The 17,607-nt window shown below is 46.5% G+C and overlaps 1 protein-coding gene across 3 annotated transcripts in view; it reads left to right on the forward strand.

The window, feature by feature from the left end:
* Window positions 1–17,607, forward strand: part of DENND1A (DENN domain containing 1A) — a 150,732-nt gene that overhangs the window by 66,794 nt on the left and 66,331 nt on the right. For all 3 annotated transcript variants that reach the window (XM_025895264.2, XM_025895265.2, XM_018074333.3), the window contains exons 7-11: window positions 203–283; window positions 1,559–1,612; window positions 5,056–5,166; window positions 10,705–10,805; window positions 16,052–16,097. In XM_025895264.2, the coding sequence (XP_025751049.1) occupies window positions 203–283; window positions 1,559–1,612; window positions 5,056–5,166; window positions 10,705–10,805; window positions 16,052–16,097 (393 nt within the window). The remainder of the gene's footprint in view (window positions 1–202; window positions 284–1,558; window positions 1,613–5,055; window positions 5,167–10,704; window positions 10,806–16,051; window positions 16,098–17,607) is intronic.

Below are 17,607 nucleotides of genomic sequence, written 5' to 3' on the forward strand. Positions count from 1 at the left end.
CCCTGCCCTGTGCTCAGCAGTCCTGCAATTCCATGTTCTGACAGGGGCTGATCCAAGGTTATTGTCGGGTGCAGGAGGTGTAGAACTAACCCTACTAATGCCAGGTTTACCCACCTGGCATCATCTGGCCCTTCTGCCCTGGAGTTAACCCAGTTGCACCAATGCCTACTTAGCATTCCTTTTTTTTCCCTCCTTATTTCAGGATAGTCAAAGGAGTGAGCTCCTAGAAACATTTCATAAACTCACCATCCCTGAGCCAGGAACCTCTGTTCATCTCGGAGTGGTAAGTGAAGGGGGGAGATGGAAACTAAGGTGCTTAATATTCATTCCATGTCATAACAGAGGAATGTCAACAGCAATTCTCTGTCCTGGAGCTTGTACACAGATGTTGTTTCCCTGTGAGGACACAGAGCTGTGAAATTCCCCTTTTCACATTCGGACCCTCTGTTTGCCTCTCCCTAACCTCAGATGTCTCTGAAATGCTGTTCTCTGGTTGGAGGGAGGTTGTGTGTGTTCCCCATGGAGATCTCTGCCATCCCCTGTGACCTGGGGGAGGTCACAGAGCAGCACCAGGGCATTTATTGCCCACACTCCTGCACAGCTCCTGGGTCCTGCAAGGGGACAGGGCTGGGGGGGAACAGTCACATGCCTGTCACAGCAGCCTTTGCAGTATTCATTGTTTATCACATCTACTGGTTCCTTCTCCTCTTCCCCCCTCCCTCAAAAAAACTCATATGAAAAAGAATTTATTTCATTTTTATATCTTGTGAGAAAATTAAGCAAAGCACACCAACAGAACAGATTTGGGATTTTGTTGATGGGATTGCACTTTGCATTTAGTCTTTTGGGTTTTTTGTCCTCAGACTCCCTTTTGCAGCACACCCCTGTGTCCCTGGCACGGTGACATCCTGCAGAGCCTGTTGCTGCCCCTGCCTGTGGGGAGTTCACAGGGACACTCCCCCCCTCCCATCTCCTCTGCTCCTGCTCCCACAGGACTGCCTGGCAGCAGGAGCTGCCCCTGCTCCCCTCTCCTGGACAGGAGCAGTGGTGTGGCCCTGCTGGTCCCCAGCTGGCCCTGGGCTGGCCCTGTGCCCTCAGGGCTCCCTCTGTGTGAGCAGCATTTCTGTTCAGAGGATGAGTGACAAGGAGCCATCTCCCAAGGCTGGGATCAGTTGGGATATTCCGGTTTTTTCATACCAGTGGTTCCAAGGAATGCTGCTGGTCTCCCCTTGTCTCAGACATTTCATGGGCGGTGAAGCAAGAAAGGATATAAAAAGGCAGCCCAGGGACTGTGAGCTGTGGTGTGTTCCTGCATTTTATTTTGGCTGTTTCTGAGCCTGTTTCGGGGTCAGGGTGAGGTTCCTCCATGTGACACAGCTCTGTGTGCTGTTCCTGCATTGCATCTTTGCAACCAGACCAAACCAGTGACACATCAGAAGCAGAAATGGTGTTTATAGTGTCTGTGTTCAGTGTGGCTGTTGGACTCACTTGCTGTTACAGGTTATGGACTGATCGTGAGGCACTGAATTGCAATAATCAATATTTGCTCTTTTTGTAGCACTCTTACTTTACTGTGCCTGACACCAGAGAGCTTCCCAGTATACCTGAAAATGTGAGTATTTGAGAGGACCCTGCACTTTACTGCTTCTATTTAATGTCACATAGATAACACGTGTTAGTTTGGTAGTCATGGATTATATCCTGTGGAATACTGAGCTTTAGGAGCTGGCAATCTCCATGTGTGATTAAAAGCTGAATTGCATGAAGGACAAAGTACTAATGGCCATGTTGAAATGGGCAGAAACAGCAGATCTGCTAATCCTGCACTGGGACCCCTCGGGAAGGATGACCAGGGAAAACAACCTGTTTGGCTTCTGAAAATGTCACACATGTCTGATCCCCTCAGAGCCACTTCTCTGGAGGCTGTTGGAGCCTCATGAAGTCTGAGGTGTTCCAGAAGGGCTGGGGGAACACAGTGCTGGCATTTGCCTCTCCTCAGTGCTCTTTAATGTACTCCCTCTGTGTCCCAGCCAAATTCCTGTGCCTGACATCCCAATTTTCTTCCTGGAGCATTGTGTGGTCGGTCTGAGCATCAAATACCTCAGCTGAGGCATGAAAGAAAGGGAAGGCATCATCAAGACATTTCATCTCATTTGGGGATGATTTGTATAGCAGATAGCATTTGGGGCTGTTTGTTTCTCTTTCAAAACACTGCTGATGGCTTCTCTGTGTTGCAGACTCTTCTACTGACACGGATCCTGTCAGTGAATTTAATAGATGAGCTCTTTCTTCTGAAGTGCTTTATTTTTGTACAAATACAAATACACTGGTGTAATTCAAGAATCAGTTCCTGAATCTAAACCAGCTGTCAAATCCTGCCCCAATTCACAGAGTCACTGATGGGCCTTGGAGGTGCCTGGTGCTATCAGGTGTCCTCCTGTCCCTACCAAGGTGGGCTGGGCAGGGTCTGGGGACAGCCAAGGCCCCTCTGGGAACAGGAGAGGGACATTTCATTGAGCCAACACGTGTGTCTGTGTCCTGCCCAGATCAGAAGGGCTGGGGCTCATTGTAAGAAAGCAAAATCCTACAAATCAAGTGCACTGGTCTAACTGAAGCTGCAGTTGACTCTCTGCTATTTCTCAGGCATTTCTCATGCTTATATTTACCTGATGAATATTGTATAATTTCTTAGGAGGTTTTTATCTGGGTGTTAATGCTACTTTCATGTGGAATTAAAACCTGATAATACAAGGACATTAAAGGAGCTTAAGTCTTTATGAATTTTAATCAATGGACTTGATTTATTCAAAATTCAACATCTCTTATCAGTGATTATGTTTTGAACACCATATTTAGCAGAAGTTTTAGTAGTGCCAAACTTTGAAGTTGGATGCGATGATGAATGGAGAGCTGCACAGAGCTCTGTTTGGAATGTTAACAAGGCTCTTGGAATTATCTGACTTGGTGTCAGATCCCTGTGTTTAATGGGTTTCATGTGAGGGACATGTAAATGCATTGTGGCTTCAGAAATGGATCGGGGTCGCTGCAGGAAATGCAGTGCAAGACTGAGTTTCCTGGGAACAGCTGTTGTGTTTCAGAAGTATCAGGTAAATTAACAGGCTGAAATGGTGACATTTTCTTGGTGATCATACTCTGGGGTATTTTTGTATCACTGAGTCCCTTTTCCTCAGTAGATGATGGTGGAAGAGAAGTCTGTGATTTTTAATCTCAAAACTCAGTGTGCATTTATTGATATTAGATAGCAAATGATCAAATGGATGATTGATCTAGGAACAAACTTCCAAAGGAGCATGAGGGAGTTTTGTGGCACTTCTGGTGAATTTTGAGGAGTGGGGATACCCGTTCCTGTATCAGGTCTGAAAACCCCACTTTTTCCTGCCCCAAGGAAGGTTTAAGTCCTAGGAAACAAAATACCCAACCATTATCCTGCAAATTGGAACGCTTTCATTTGTATTTATTTAACTCATTCATGGTTTTGTCACTTACGAGACATGTCTTTCAAAATACATGTGTAAGGCCCAATTTGAGCTTCAGAGCTGACAGCTTTCTCATAAATACGGCTCCCGGGAACACGTGAGCTCCTCAGTACCAATACATTTCCATGCAGCCCACATGCTTCCCAGGTGTCCTTGGCAAATCTCGGAGAGCAGACAGGACTCAAACCTCACAAATCTTCCCATCTGAAGGTACATTTGTGTGTCATTCCACCGCAGTGCCCTCGGTGGAGGAACAATCGCGAGTCCAGCCCCACGTCTGTTTTCCTCTCGCAGTGGGTGCTGGTGCCTCACACACACATCCCTGTGGAGCACAGATCCTCCCAGGCAGGATGCAGGGGCTGTGTGCTCCTTCTGCCGTGCCCCTGATTTGGGTGGCAGCAGAAGTTCAGGGCTCCTTAAAAACGGTTTTAATTCCCCCAGTGTGCAGGAGCTGTGTCGTCACGCGCCGTGTTTTGGCGTCGGGGAAGGCTGGGTGAGAGGGGGAAGAGGAGCCGTAGAGAAGACAGCTTATGTTTAGACAAAAATATCATGTTAATCAGCACAGATGGGATGAGAAATACAGAAAAAGTACATGATAGTTTAATAGGTTTTTGGCAAAACGTGTTGGCTTTTTTTTTTCTCCTTTGACTGTACCTGTCTGTGGCTCCAGCTTTGCTGTAACAAAGACCTGGGTGGTTGTTTTATTGTACATATTTGAAGCCAACCATAATGAACCCAGTTTTTATCTCCCTACATCCTGGTCCCAAAGTCTCCCAAATACAATACTTAATTTTCCTTCAGTTCTTTGTGTTTGGATGGCAAGCTGGGGAACATATTTTTGCACAGTATGAAGCATCTTGGCAGACTTCTCAGGCCAAGTATCTTGGATCTGTCAAAAGTGCTAATAGGCTTTGTTGAGCTTCTTTAAGTTTCTAAATCATATTTGCTTTTTGCTTTTCTGCACTTTTTTATTTAAGGATGATTAAGATTGCACTTGAATTCATGACTAATCTAATTTTGCTCTCACATGTGCTTTTTGTATAAGGCTGTCTTTATCATATAACAACCCTTTCGTGTCTGTAAGAAGCTATTTGGAAACAAATTCCCTAATTCAGCATTTCTGGGTGTATTACCTTTTCCTCCACAATGCCCCTTTTCTTTAATTTCTGTGTTTTAAGAAGTGAAAATACCCTCTCCACACACAAATCCTTTTTTCTTTACCTTGCCCTGTGGAACCCCTCGTTCTAGGCGAGCAGAACACGCTGGGATCCAGTTGCCTCTGTGGTGGCTTTCTGGTTTTGATAGTGAAGATCTCAGGATCACATTGTGCTGTTTGTTAGGAGACATCTGCAGTGTTCAGTCCTGCCCCACAAGCTGTGCCCTGCAGCACGAGCACAGGGTGAGGGCATGGCCTGGGCATGGAGGGACAATGCAGGAGTGAAAGTGTGGCATGACAGAACAGTGAAATCCGTTTGCCTTTTGGTTTTTTGGGTTATTTTTGCTAAGGACACTTGGTTTTGTGATATGGTGAATCAAACCTTCTGTTCTCTCTTCCCAGAGGAACCTGACCGAGTACTTTGTGGCAGTGGATGTGAACAACATGCTGCACCTCTACGCCAGCATGCTGTACGAGCGCCGCATCCTCATCTGCTGCAGCAAGCTCAGCACTGTGAGTAAAATGCACAAGAGTTTCTTCTAGTCACAGTAGCTTTAATTTTTTTTTTTTTTTGCAGTCATGTATTGGAAATGATCTGATTATCTCCAGGTCCCCCTTTCAATCTCACTTATGCAGCCTCAGCTCAGTTCTGTGCCTGTGTGTGAGGATTTTACAGCGCTTCTCTTGGCCTCTGATGTCCAAATGAGAAAGGGTCTTTTGGATACAGGAATTTTTGGGGTTGTTTGGTACATGAATCTACAAAGGCTTATGCCATAGTGAAGTCCTTTTTTCATAATTTACTTGACAGGAAAAAAAAATGGATAAATGACACTGTCAAATGGATGTCACAGTGACCTTCTCCGGAGGGAGCAGGGGAGTGGGCTGGAGTACATTGACAATCCACAGTTTTGCAGTTGTGTTTGATAAGGTTTAGTCTTAGTGCTACTTAGGCTCCATCAAGTGTCTGAGAGATGAAAGCTGCTGAATATTCTCGAGGACTCTCTTCTGAAAATGGCTGGAGATCAAAACGAGCACAGGCCTGCTCAGTTCAAAGTTTGGTGTTCTGCATTTCAAGGTTTAGCAGTCAATAAGATTGTGATTTTCCTTATAAAAGCAAATGCTCCCTGGTCGTTGTGTTTGCTCTGTAAAAGGCTATTGATTGCTGTCCTTTGTGAGTGACGAAGATGGTTTAACTAATTTTGCTTTCTAGTGCTGTGGACTGAGCACTTGAGTGGCCCTGCCTAAGACAGAGCTGCCATTTCCATCTCGTGTGGCATTAACCAGGCTCTGACTGTATGGCCATGACCTGCTTTGTGTCTGAGATTAAAACTGCTCTCTGGAATTGTCAATGCTCGAGAAGGCTGAAGTGGTGTCCATAAACCCACGCAGGGTGGTCTGTCAGCACAGGGCAGGGAAGTGAGAGAGAGTAAGGCCTCATACCCAATCCCAGAATAACTACTGCAGTGTCATTTTGAAGGGTAAGCAAAAGGAGGAGAATTAGAATAACCTCTGGGACCTATTAATAGTTATTAATAATGTTTACAATCAACCTCACATTTAACTGAAAGCATTTAAGTATTATGAAGTTTAAAACTGTAGAAAACTTGCAAAATCTTAACTTCTATATCTGCCAAGTGTTCTGTGTCATCGCTGCTGAAATAAGGAAAAATCCATCCAGGTAATGGAATAAAATGAAGGAGAGGTGTTTATTTCAGCAACCTGCAGAATGAAAAGAACAGCAAATGATCAGAGAGGAGGGAAGAAGAGAAGGGCTGCCCAAAGCATTTCAGAGGTTGTGTGGTTGGTTGGTTTAATCTCTCCCTTTGTGACAGAGCCTGGGAAGAGGAATTACTTACCTGTCACTTTGCCTTCCTTAATGAGCCAGTTCACAAGTGGGGCTGGGTTTTTTTCCCTATCTTTCTGCTATTTCTCTTCCTTTTGCCTCTGTCCAAGATAAAAGCGTGTCTGGTTCTGGGGAGGGAGGGGTGTTCATACTGTGTGTTCTTAGCTTACAACTTTATATCTGCAGTGCTCCAAGCCTGGAGTGACAGTGTAAGACAGGTTTGAAGGCTGGGCCGGAGCCAGCGATTCCCTGCTCGGCGGGTTCCAGCAGTAGGAACAAGCTGCATTATTTTATTTCAAACTGTGCTCAGCGGAAGCCAAGACCTTGTAACTGGAAAGGAACCAAACCCAGAATCCTCCGAGTGCAGCAGGGTGGGTGGGGCTGGGGGGGCTGCCTCCTTTGTCTGGAGTTCTCCCTTCTCCAGCGAGGGAGTGGAAGGGACCTGTTTGCAGTGCATTTGTTTTAACTTTGGGAGACACACTTTGTGCTTAGGGCTTGAATTTGGTATCAGGTAAGAGAGGGAGAGTTAAACCATCCTGGGTGGAAAGGCTTTTATGGTGGGGTGCATTCTGAGCTACAACACGTCATCTCAAATTCAGGTTTTGATTTTCAACATCCTTACATGCTTAAGTTGAATGAGATTTAGAATGAGGCTGTGTTTATTAGCTGTTTTATAAATCACGTGTACTGAACCCATAGAAGAATTATTGGTGTTTTCTTGGATTTTATTCTCTTTTCCTACAAAAGGAAATGCAAATGATTTCTCCAAATGTTAAAACAATTATTGCTGTTACCTTTCCTTACATATTCTGTGATCTAACTCCTCAAGAAAGGCCAGATATGAACCAAAATGCATGAACCCCCAGTGCTTGGCAGCAGCCCCCCTGCTGGTGGGAGCATGCTGCTGCAAAATGAGGCTGGAGCTCTCCTTGCATCCCGAATTCCCTTTTCCATCAGAACTGCAGCCCTGCCACCCCCAGGGGTGTTCCCTGGCTGGAGGCAGCAGCAGGCTGTGTCCCACTGTAGGAAGGGAAGCTCTGGAAAGCCTTTGGCTTGGCCATTTCAGGGATGTTCCTGCCTGGCTCCATCACCCTGAGGGGGATTTCTTTGCCCCATTCCCTGTTATCTCTGCAGTGTCAGTGCAAAGCAAAGACTCCCTGGATGCTCTGTTGTTCCTGGGAGCTGAGCTTCCCCTGCCACTTCTCCCACATCACAGGAAGCTCTGATACATCCTCCTACTCCCTGGTGGGGGTCTGAGGAGCCTCAGGGCTCTGAGGGTAAGGAAATGGAACAACACTGTGATGGGTTTGATTCACCACATATCCCTGGGATGCCCCAGAGCTCAGAGCTTGCCCAGCTCTGGTGCCCCAGCTCTGTTCCTGTCCCTGTAGGTCTGGACCTTCACACACCCCCTTTGTGACAGCCCTGCTGTTACTGCTTGACTCTTGTGTAGCTCAGATTTCTGCTTTGTTTTTAGCCCCAAATAATGCCAAAGAAAAAGCTCTTCCAGCCATGCAGAAGGTGGGTCTTTGCTCAGTGTTTGTGTTTGGGAGGCACATCCTGCCCTGGGAGCCTGGGCAGTGTGTGTGTCCGGAGCAGGGACAGGCACCGGGAATGGCTGGGAGTGGTTCAGCATCAGTGGGTGACAAAATCCCATTGGTTCCATTTGCTCAAATAAGACTTTCAGAGTATTAAATGTCAAACTGCAAGGAGTGCCCAATGCCTTGGTCTCTCCCTTGCACAGAGATCCCCTTTCCCCTCCAGCAGCAGCTGCTCCGAGCCGGGGCAGTGGAACTAATGTGATTCCAGTGCTGCATTCCCAGAGCTGGGGCAGTTGGGTGTTTCTCAGGCTGCCTCACTGGGAAGGCCTGTTCTCTGGAAAGGCCCTGCTCCCTGGAAAGGCCCTGCTCCCTGGAAAGGCCCTGCTCCCTGGAAAGGCCCTCTTCCCTGGATGGCAGTCCCTGACCAGGGGAGGTGTCCAGCAGATCCTGAGCCCTCCCCAGGACAGTGGTTGGGTGTGACCTGAATTCCTGCCCTGTCCCAGGGTGGGAGGACATCTCCAGAGGGGGTGCCAGGCTCTGCTCAGAGCTCTGCAGTGCTGAGCATTGTGGCTGGTGAAGGATTCAGGAATATAGATGGAAAACTGCAGTGGGAAAGCATTCCCCCTTTTTCCTGCTGCACATTGTGGAATTAGTCAGTGCCTTTCATCTAATCTGTGAGAGAGGAGCATCTTCTCCAGTAGGAATAATGTAAAGATCAGTTGAAATATAATGGGGTAGGGATAAATCTTTAGTGTTTCATGAGTCATAAATCCAGAATAAACTCTAGATTTTGTAGCTTCTAAATGTAGTGTCCCCACATTCTAATATTTGCATCCCATATGGACCACTAAATAACCTTCACCTGCAAATAAAGAGCTTGTTTTGAGAGAGACTCAACAGGTACTTGCTGTGCCCTGTCTGCTCCCAAAGGCACAGTTTCCTTGGGATGGTGGTTCAAATCTAGTTTAAATTCTTGCATATTCTCACTTCTGGAAACTTGTTATCAGCACTGGGATGCTTTGGAGCTTTGTGGACTCTTTTGTTATGACACTTTCTTTTCAGAAATTTGTCTTTGGAGTGGAAAGTCAGGTGTGATAACATTCTCCCTTGAAGAAACTACAGCTCTTTGAGCTACATTTTTATGAAAAAACTTGAAACCTGTCACAGTGAGGACTAGAACTAGTGAATGCATAAACAGAGGCTACTGGGGAAGAGTAAATATGATCTTTGCAGAAGAAATCCATGCTCAAATCTTAAAACTCTTTGAAAATGTAGATGAAATTGAAGAATGTTGAATTCTTCCAAGTACTGAAGAAATTTTTGTGTCATAGGAGAGTTTGATCCTCTTGAAGGTAAAAAGCTGGCTGTGTTGTTCAGAGGCATAAGGGTAACACATAAAATACAGGGCTGTCTCCCACCCTCCTGCCCAGTGAGCTGCATTCAGTGGGGCAGCCAGGAGCTGGTGCTGGCAGAGGCTGCACAGAGGGGCTGTGGCAGAGAACAGACCCCAAACTGTCCCTGGCTGTGACACAGAGCCTGAAGGTCCTGGACTGGCTCATCCACCCTTTCCCTCCCCAGCCAGGGGTTCCCTTTGAGAGCTCTGTAATTCACTGCTCTCTCTTAATGGAAATTAATAGTAATGAGGGTCATCTCTTCTTTTTTAAGGGTTACTCCACATCTGACTGAATTTGGATTAATGCCACGACGTGTCTGTGCTTGGTTTCATCTGGGACACCTTCAGGCCAGCACGGGGGCCTCAGTCCCTTGGGCTCTGTGCCCTCAGTGCCTGTGAGCAGGTTCTCAGGGTGTCCTGGGCAGGAGTGCAGGTGAAGGGACACTGCACTGCCCAGCAGGGCAGGGTGGCTGGGACTGCTGTCACCTCTGGGCCCGTGGCTTGGATGTGGCTGTTCAGATCCTCTCCTTAGAGTATTTTTTCCACAGCTTTTGCTGAATTTCCTTACTGAGCATTACCACCTTCTCATTTTAATATCCTTGGTGAATGTGACAAATATCCTGCTTATCTTCTCTTCCAAATTAATAATTATCGTTTGAAATAGGGTTGAGAGCAGTAATTTCCTCTGTGAGGATTCTCCCCATGGCTTCACTGGCACTTGCCTTTGCTCTTTCAGTACTTGCCCACATCAAAACTCTTCTGTGTGTGTTTTTAACAATATAACTGAGAAATTCAATGGATCAAATGATTAGATGAAGAGCCATTAGACAAAAACCGCTTTTAAATAATCAAGATTTAATCACTGAGTTTGGTGTGATATGTGTTTTTCAGCTTGTGTTATAATTTCAGTGCATTTTTATGATATCTAATGGATGGTAATTTCCAGGATTGGGGATTTGCCTCTACTATTCCTTTAGTTTCCCTTGAGTTTTCATTTCCATGTTTCTGTTGCTTTACAGAACACTGGGTGTTCTTTGCAGGTTTTGTTTGCTGAGTGAATCATGTTCTCAACTGTTCCCAAAGTCAGTTGGATGGGAACCACCACAAACCCCTCGTGTTCACCCCCAAGCCCCTTGTTTTTAACAGCAGCTCTGCATTTTCCAATGAAACATGTTGCTATGAAAGCAGAATGGATTCTTTACTTTGTGTCTAACTTTGCTGTGTGAGCCTTGGGGCCTGGCCTGTTTCTGATGCAGTTTTGGTGTGTTTTTCAGTTAACTGCCTGCATCCATGGCTCTGCAGCCATGCTCTACCCGATGTTCTGGCAGCACGTTTACATTCCTGTTCTGCCCCCACATCTGCTGGACTACTGCTGGTAAGGCCACCTTTGTGTCTGTGTGTTATAGGTGTGTGTGTACCCCTGGGACTCACAGCAGTGCTCACCTTTCTGTGGGGTGTCCTGAGGGCTCTTATGATGCAACTGTTACTCTAAAAATACAGTGTATTAAGGAGGCACCAACCCAGTAAGTACAAATATTTATGGCAAGAAGTGACTGCCTGTCAGTGTGTTGAAACAGTCTGATAGGAGGAGTGGTTGCTGTGGAATGCTGCAACTCAGATATTGTGTCATTAAACTCTGTTTTCAGCATGTCCATGTTAAATATTCCAGTGTGAATTAAGACTCCAACAGGATACATTTTTCTCATTTTCCTGCTTTCCTGAACTTCTGTTGGGGGTGGGAAAAAAACTATTTTAAAAAAACTCTTAAAAAAACCCCTGTTTTCCTGTGGTGATCTTTCATTATGAGTGTGTGTTTAGAACATGATATTTACCTCATTGAGGGGAAGGAGTGACCTTACCTCAGGCTTCCTCAAGGAGTTAAACCTCCTTCAGAGGCTTTGGCTTGGGAGACTGGTTACCCATCCACCTGGGAAAGGGGCTGAGCCCAGAGCCCTGGGAGGGCAGAAAGCAAACCCTGGGCACTGGACCCCAGGAGGGGAAGCCACAAGTCCCTGGGCCCCACTGGCTGGGTTCTCTCATGGCCAGGGAAGGAGGGAGCAGGCCCTGGGAGCAGGCCCTGGGAGCAGGGGGGTTCCAGGCTGTGTGGCTGTGGGACAGGGTGTCGTTGCCTGCTCACAAATACAACAACTGATTGCCTTCCCCAGCAAGGAGCTTTAATTGGAGAGGTGGCTGCACACTCTGTCATTGTTTGAACAAGTCAATTTAGCAACAGTTTATGTGCCATAAATATATTTCTCAAAATAGAGTCCATCTATTCTGTAACCATGTGAACTTGCAGATGTCATTTTTGCCTGGGAGGGCTGAGCAATCAGCTCCCTGCTCTCTGCTTTAAGGCAATATTTCTGCTTACTGGTGTCTGTCTCTTGAGGGAAATGACCTGAGATACTTCAAAATAGAAGAGTTTAATTTAATTTTAATTGTTGCCTGGTTATTTCCTTTGCAAATATGACGTAAGAATTTTAGAGAGCCGAGGTGGGAACAAAATTTAAAGCAATGAGAATTCTTCAGTTCTTATGAATACAGAATATCATGTTGATCAGTTGGCTGTGCCCTTTTGCTGACTGTGCTGTGATGCTTTTGAATCTTCTTCTGCTCTTTTGAAACTTGCAGAAGGGTGGATAGACTGTGCCACTTGTGATCTCTGAAAGTTTTTGGAAAAAAGTGTATTCCACCTGTGATTATTTGCCTTTTGCTTCCCATTTCCCTCTTGAATGGATTTTCTTAAGCTTAATATTTCTGTTCCCCTGCACTGCTGCCTGACGTGCCCACCCTCAGAGCTGGAGATGCCAGAAGGTTGTGTCTCCAAAATGCTCCAAAATGCTCCAAAATGCTCCCAAATGCTCCCAAATCCCCCCACTCTGTGCTGGGGCTGCTGAGTCAGTGCTGGGGGTGCAGCACCACATCCATGGCTCTGGAGTGACTTCACTCCTCTGATCCCTGCCCTGCAGATTAGCTGAGGACAGGGGGTGGGAGGGGAAGCAAGAGGAGGAGTGCTGTCCTTAATTTGATTTTTTTGTTAGGGCACCATTCTTTGATATGTTTTCAGCCCGGGGAAAGATTCTGGGGGGAGGAGACTAGAAACTGGTGGTGGCACTGTCATTGGATGCACAGATTGCAGCCTGGGGGCTCTGGGTGGCACTGCCACTGCCTGGCACACCCAGGCACTCCCTGAAGGCTCTGGGAGCTGCTCTCCTGCTCTGTGCCTGTGTGTTCTCTGCATCATTCCATTTTATGCTGTCAAGTTTCTGACTTGTATCAGTCACCCCAATAAATTTGGGGTTGAATTCTGTCGCATTTCAGTGAGGGATCTCAGGAGAAATCAGGAGACTGCTCTGGAGAGGGAGGTACCACTGGTGGGAGAGAGCCACTCCTTAGGTCAGTGTTTGAATATCAAGACATGGACTTAGTGAATGTGATCTCACCCATTTTCCTGGAACAAGGAAGCAAAATGGTGCAGTCCCTGTGTAGCTGTAAATAGGAAGCTTTTGGTGATCCCTGGGCTTTTACGTTACTGTTTTTGGTGAATTGCAGTATTTTTTAAGGCTGGGCTTTTTCACTTAAGAAGAAATGTCCCTCTGTTTCACCTGCTTCTCTTCCAATTAGCAGTTTCCCACCTCTTGGGAGCATAATTAAGAGGTCTCTCGTTTGCCTAAGGAAACGAATTAAAGAAATTGTAAAAATGTAACTGTAATAAATGGGCACTCTACAGCCATTATGTCCCCAAAATCCACATTCATGCTTGGGCAGTGCGACTTTACTGATTGGATATTTACCTCTGCAGCTCCTGTGACTGTAAATAAGGCTGATTGCCTTGGGAAGCAGCTCGGAGCAGGAACGACCCCTCTCTTTGTTCCAGGGGCTCTCGCAGGCACTTTGTTTGAGCAGCAGAGACGGGGCAGGAATTGATACTTCTGCCTTTGGCACTTAATGGCTGTGGGCTGCCAGCAAACAACCCGCAGTCATTAGGAGCTGTGGCTGTAGGAAGGCCCAGGACTGATGAAGTGTCGGGCAGTGGAAGGCCTGGCCGAAGGGCAGCCTTTAATCTGCCGGGGCTCCCCGAAGGATTAAAGCTCGTGCCGGGTGTTTCTCCCTTTGTACAAGGGATGTGTCTCGCTGAACTTCCCTTGAAAGTCTTGGAAGTACCATCTGACCTGATAAAATATTAAAAGCTGTGTGAGTGTTCCGTGTCTCAGGATGTGAATCTCAGTGAGGGAGAACTATCTGTGTGTGCCCTGAGTGGGGAAGGGGGACACACACCACGTTCCCCTGCACAGGATGGTGACAGGGTATTTAAATAATGGCACATGATTAACTCATGGCAAAGAGAAATGGTGATAAAAGCAACTTATGAAGCCTGACATGAACCTTCAATATTTACTTCCAGGTGTGTTTCCTTTTCAGTCAGATCGATGAGGGATGACAGAAGAATAGAATCTCCCTGGTAGATTTTATTGGAAATATTTATGCTCTTTACCAGATTATATTTTATTGAGGTTATTTTTGCAGTCCCTGTAATTGTTTTATGTGCTGTGCTGCCTTTACATGTAATGTCTGTCACTCCACAATTTGCATCCAAAGCTGATCCATGTATCTGGAGCCAGATATTGTCTGTAATTCATTAAAATCCTACTGGAGGTGCCTGGTTTTAAGGTTTAGACATTCTTATTGTTCTTTTGTTGATAAACTGGAGGATTCAGAGATGGGTGTGATGCAGTTAGAGCCCTTGCCCGGGCTCAGATGTTGCTGTGCTGGGTGACAGACTCTGCACCAGAGACGTCCCTGCCCGGCCGGGTTGCTGGAGTCCTGCTCTCCTCCTGCTTCCTTCCATTCCAGCTGCCAGGCCTCCCCTAGCTGAGACATTTGCAGGCTTTAGACTTCCTGCCGAGGTTCCGACTGCGCTCAGGGATGGGAGCTGCCGAGCTCCTGGAGGTTCCTAATTGGAACCACATTGGAGTGGGTGCGGGGGAGCCGCGGCAGCAGAGCCCACGGGACGCGCTGCAGCCAAACCCGCCCTTGTTCCCCGGGCACAAAATTCCTGGGAATGTTCTCGCTCCTGGACTGTGGCCACTGGGAATGAAGAGATGGTGTTTGCCACAGACCAAACGTGCAGAGTGACCAGCAGAGCTCTGCTGAGCTGAGCGCTCCGCGGGTCCCGGGCAGTGTCCTGGGGTGTGGGGGGAATTCCTGTCCAAGGGCTTGGGGGTGTGCTGTGCTTCTCACCCGTGGAATTCCCTAGGAATCAGAAAATTGGGGGTCAGTCTCTGCTGTACCAGCCCCTCTGGGCTCTGTCACAAGGGGCTGCAGGGCAGGGGGTTCTCGTGCAGTTCCTGCAGGGATGTGTTCCAGTGTTCCCCAGGGAACTGGGAAGGGGCTCTGGAAGTTACGTGGGTTTGATGTCTTCAAACAGGAAAAAAAAGTGGTCTCATACAGAATGTCTAATGCAGAGGCTGCTTCCACCTCAGTGGAGCATCCAACAGAATGGCTGTTTGAGGGGGTGTGTAAATAAACAACATAAATATTAATATGCTTATCAGTAAATATATATTTTTAAGGTATTTTCCAGGAAAAGGAGGAGCAGGAATTTTGCTGCTCTGGTGTCTCAGGGGTTTTTTCAGCACTGCACTGCTCTTACTGAGCAGTAGGCACCAGCTCAGAGCAGCAATATGGGAGATATTTTAATCCAAGGCAGTACAGTGACATTTCTCTCATTTTTTCATCTGAAATTGAAAATGAGCTCGTTGAGCTGCTGCATCCAAAGCGAAGGGAGGCTCTATTTTAGAAGTTGTGTCTGTCTGTGTTGCTCTGTTTCGCAGGCAGGATGTGCCATATTTGCAATTAGCAGCTCTGGCACCTCCCTGATGGCTCTGATGGCTCGGTGTTGGAAGCTGGACCCAGAGCCCCAGTCCCTGGGCAGCAAAAGCATCACCCTGTGCTGGGGGATGAACTGTGGCCTGAGAGCCTCTGGGGGTATCCAGGTTTTGTGTTCTGAGGGGGATGTTGCTATCAGTGTGTGTCCTGGGAACTCTGGAGTTTAGAAGAATCTTCAGAAGCAATTTTTGTGTTTTCTTTTATAAATGTAAATGTGTCGAGATTTATACTTAAAAGTGAATTGCTTAAAAATGTGCCTGGACTCATTCAAAGAATTCAAAACTTGTAGTACCAGGTGATGCATATACACTAAATTAGCCACTTGACACTGCAACAGCATTTTTGAAAGAATGCTCTTAGAAAACTCTGGGTATGTTTTTAAAATTGCAATAATACATTTTGTTTGTTTTATCTAACAAAAGACTCCACTATTAGAGATATGTCTAGATGCTATCCTTAGGTACCTGCCTGAACTTAGGCACTTGAAAATTCTTCTGTCAAGAAAAATTAAAGTCTTACAGGCCTGAGAGGATATTGCATTGTAAAAACAGTCTTTCAAATCGGGAATAACATTTTGTTCACCCATGGTTTGTTTATATATCTATGTATATATTAATTTTTAAGCAAAATCTAGTCCAGTGTCACAGTGTTTTCCTGTAGCTAGTTTTGTAAGTCTGATGTGTGATTCTAGTGTTGTGGGAATGTAAAGCTGGTTTTTTTTCTTCTCTGCAGTGCCCCCATGCCCTACCTCATTGGGATACACTTGAGTCTGATGGAGGTAAGTCTCTCTCACCATTTCTGAAACTGTGTGTAGTGTAATGATTTAGAGCCAAATTCCCCGAGCAATGATACATTCATTCATATGCTTAAAAATGAACTGATGCTGTTAGTCTGGGCGTGCTGAGGGAGCTGAGTGAAGCCCACGTGGGGATGGTGAACCTGCAGGAGCCCTGTTTGCTCCCTGGGCAGCCTCTGTGTGCAGTGAGGAGCTCACCAGTGTCCCCTCCCCATCCTGGGGCTCCACTTAGTCCCTTCAGTGCCTTGCTTTGACTGAATCATGAAGGCAGAGTCGATATTAAACCACAATGTTGACAGTTACAGTTCTCTTTTAGGCTCTTGCAGACAGATTGTAATTTTTTTAATGTTCGAAAGATCTGAAAAGAAGGAACTTGCTGTTAATGTTAACACAAAGCTGGCAGAGAACCAGCCCTCACAGAAAGCTTCTCCTATAAACAATTCCCAGTACTTCATGTGACTTTTTAAAAACTCTAAAAGTGGAAATAACACATTTGCTTTTGACTGGTGAAGCAGTGGATGACTTTCCTCAGCAGTATCTGGGGGACAGCACAAACTGCTCCTGCAGGTCCCGCTGCAAACGCTGTCGTGTTGGCTGAGCCCCTTGCTCGGGCAGCCTGAACCAGGAGTGTGTGCTCAGGGGGGAAGGGGCAGTTCCTGCCTCCTGGAGGCTCCTAAATTAGCAGGGGTGGACTGGTGGGAGCTGCACGTGCCCTGGGAAGTTATTTGACTTGTGTCCCTGTTTTAGATCCCTGGAAATTCAGCCCTTGTGTTCAGGATACAGAACAGTTTGGAAAGCTGGGTTTACATCACGTAAAGGAACGTGAATTACTGGGATAATTGTTCTTGTGTTGTGTCATTTCTCTGGGAATACTGATCAAATATTCTTGCACTGGGGCAGATGTGTGTAATAATGATGCTGTGGAACTCCCCCCTTTCCCAGCATTAACGTGAAGTAATTTTAGAAGTCAGTTTTTTCATGAGAAGATTGAATGTGCAGAATGTGTTTTTTCTTTTCCTTACCATCCTGGGCACAGATGATTTTTTTTATGCCCTTTATATTGCTAAATAAAGTACAGAATTGCAGTAGGATGTGGTAGTGAGTTACCAATTATTTTAAAGGCAGCACATACATTTGTTTGCACATCATATGCTTGTGATCAGGGATGCCCCTTGGATACTGCACAGGCAGGAGCGAGGTGATATCTAGGAAGAAATGTATTTTTCATATTGATCAGGAACCTTCCTGCCCCGTGTCTGTGCCAGGCCATCACTGTGTGGCTATTGTGGTCCTGTGAAGGAAGGAGCAGCCCTGGCAGAGGGTGGGTAACATCTCCATGCAGACACTGTGAGCTCTCACAGGTACCTGTGCTCACAACGAGCCTGTGGTTGGCCTGGGAATGGATGCAGGAAAACAATGAGGAATTCCACCTCGGAGTCACCCTGTGGGATGTCTCACTCCTGCCTTGCTCCACAAACCCAGTGCCTCCTCC

Source organism: Manacus vitellinus, unplaced genomic scaffold (genome assembly GCF_001715985.3).
Source record: "Manacus vitellinus isolate BGI_N305 unplaced genomic scaffold, ASM171598v3 scaffold_27_pilon, whole genome shotgun sequence".
Taxonomy (NCBI): domain Eukaryota; kingdom Metazoa; phylum Chordata; class Aves; order Passeriformes; family Pipridae; genus Manacus; species Manacus vitellinus.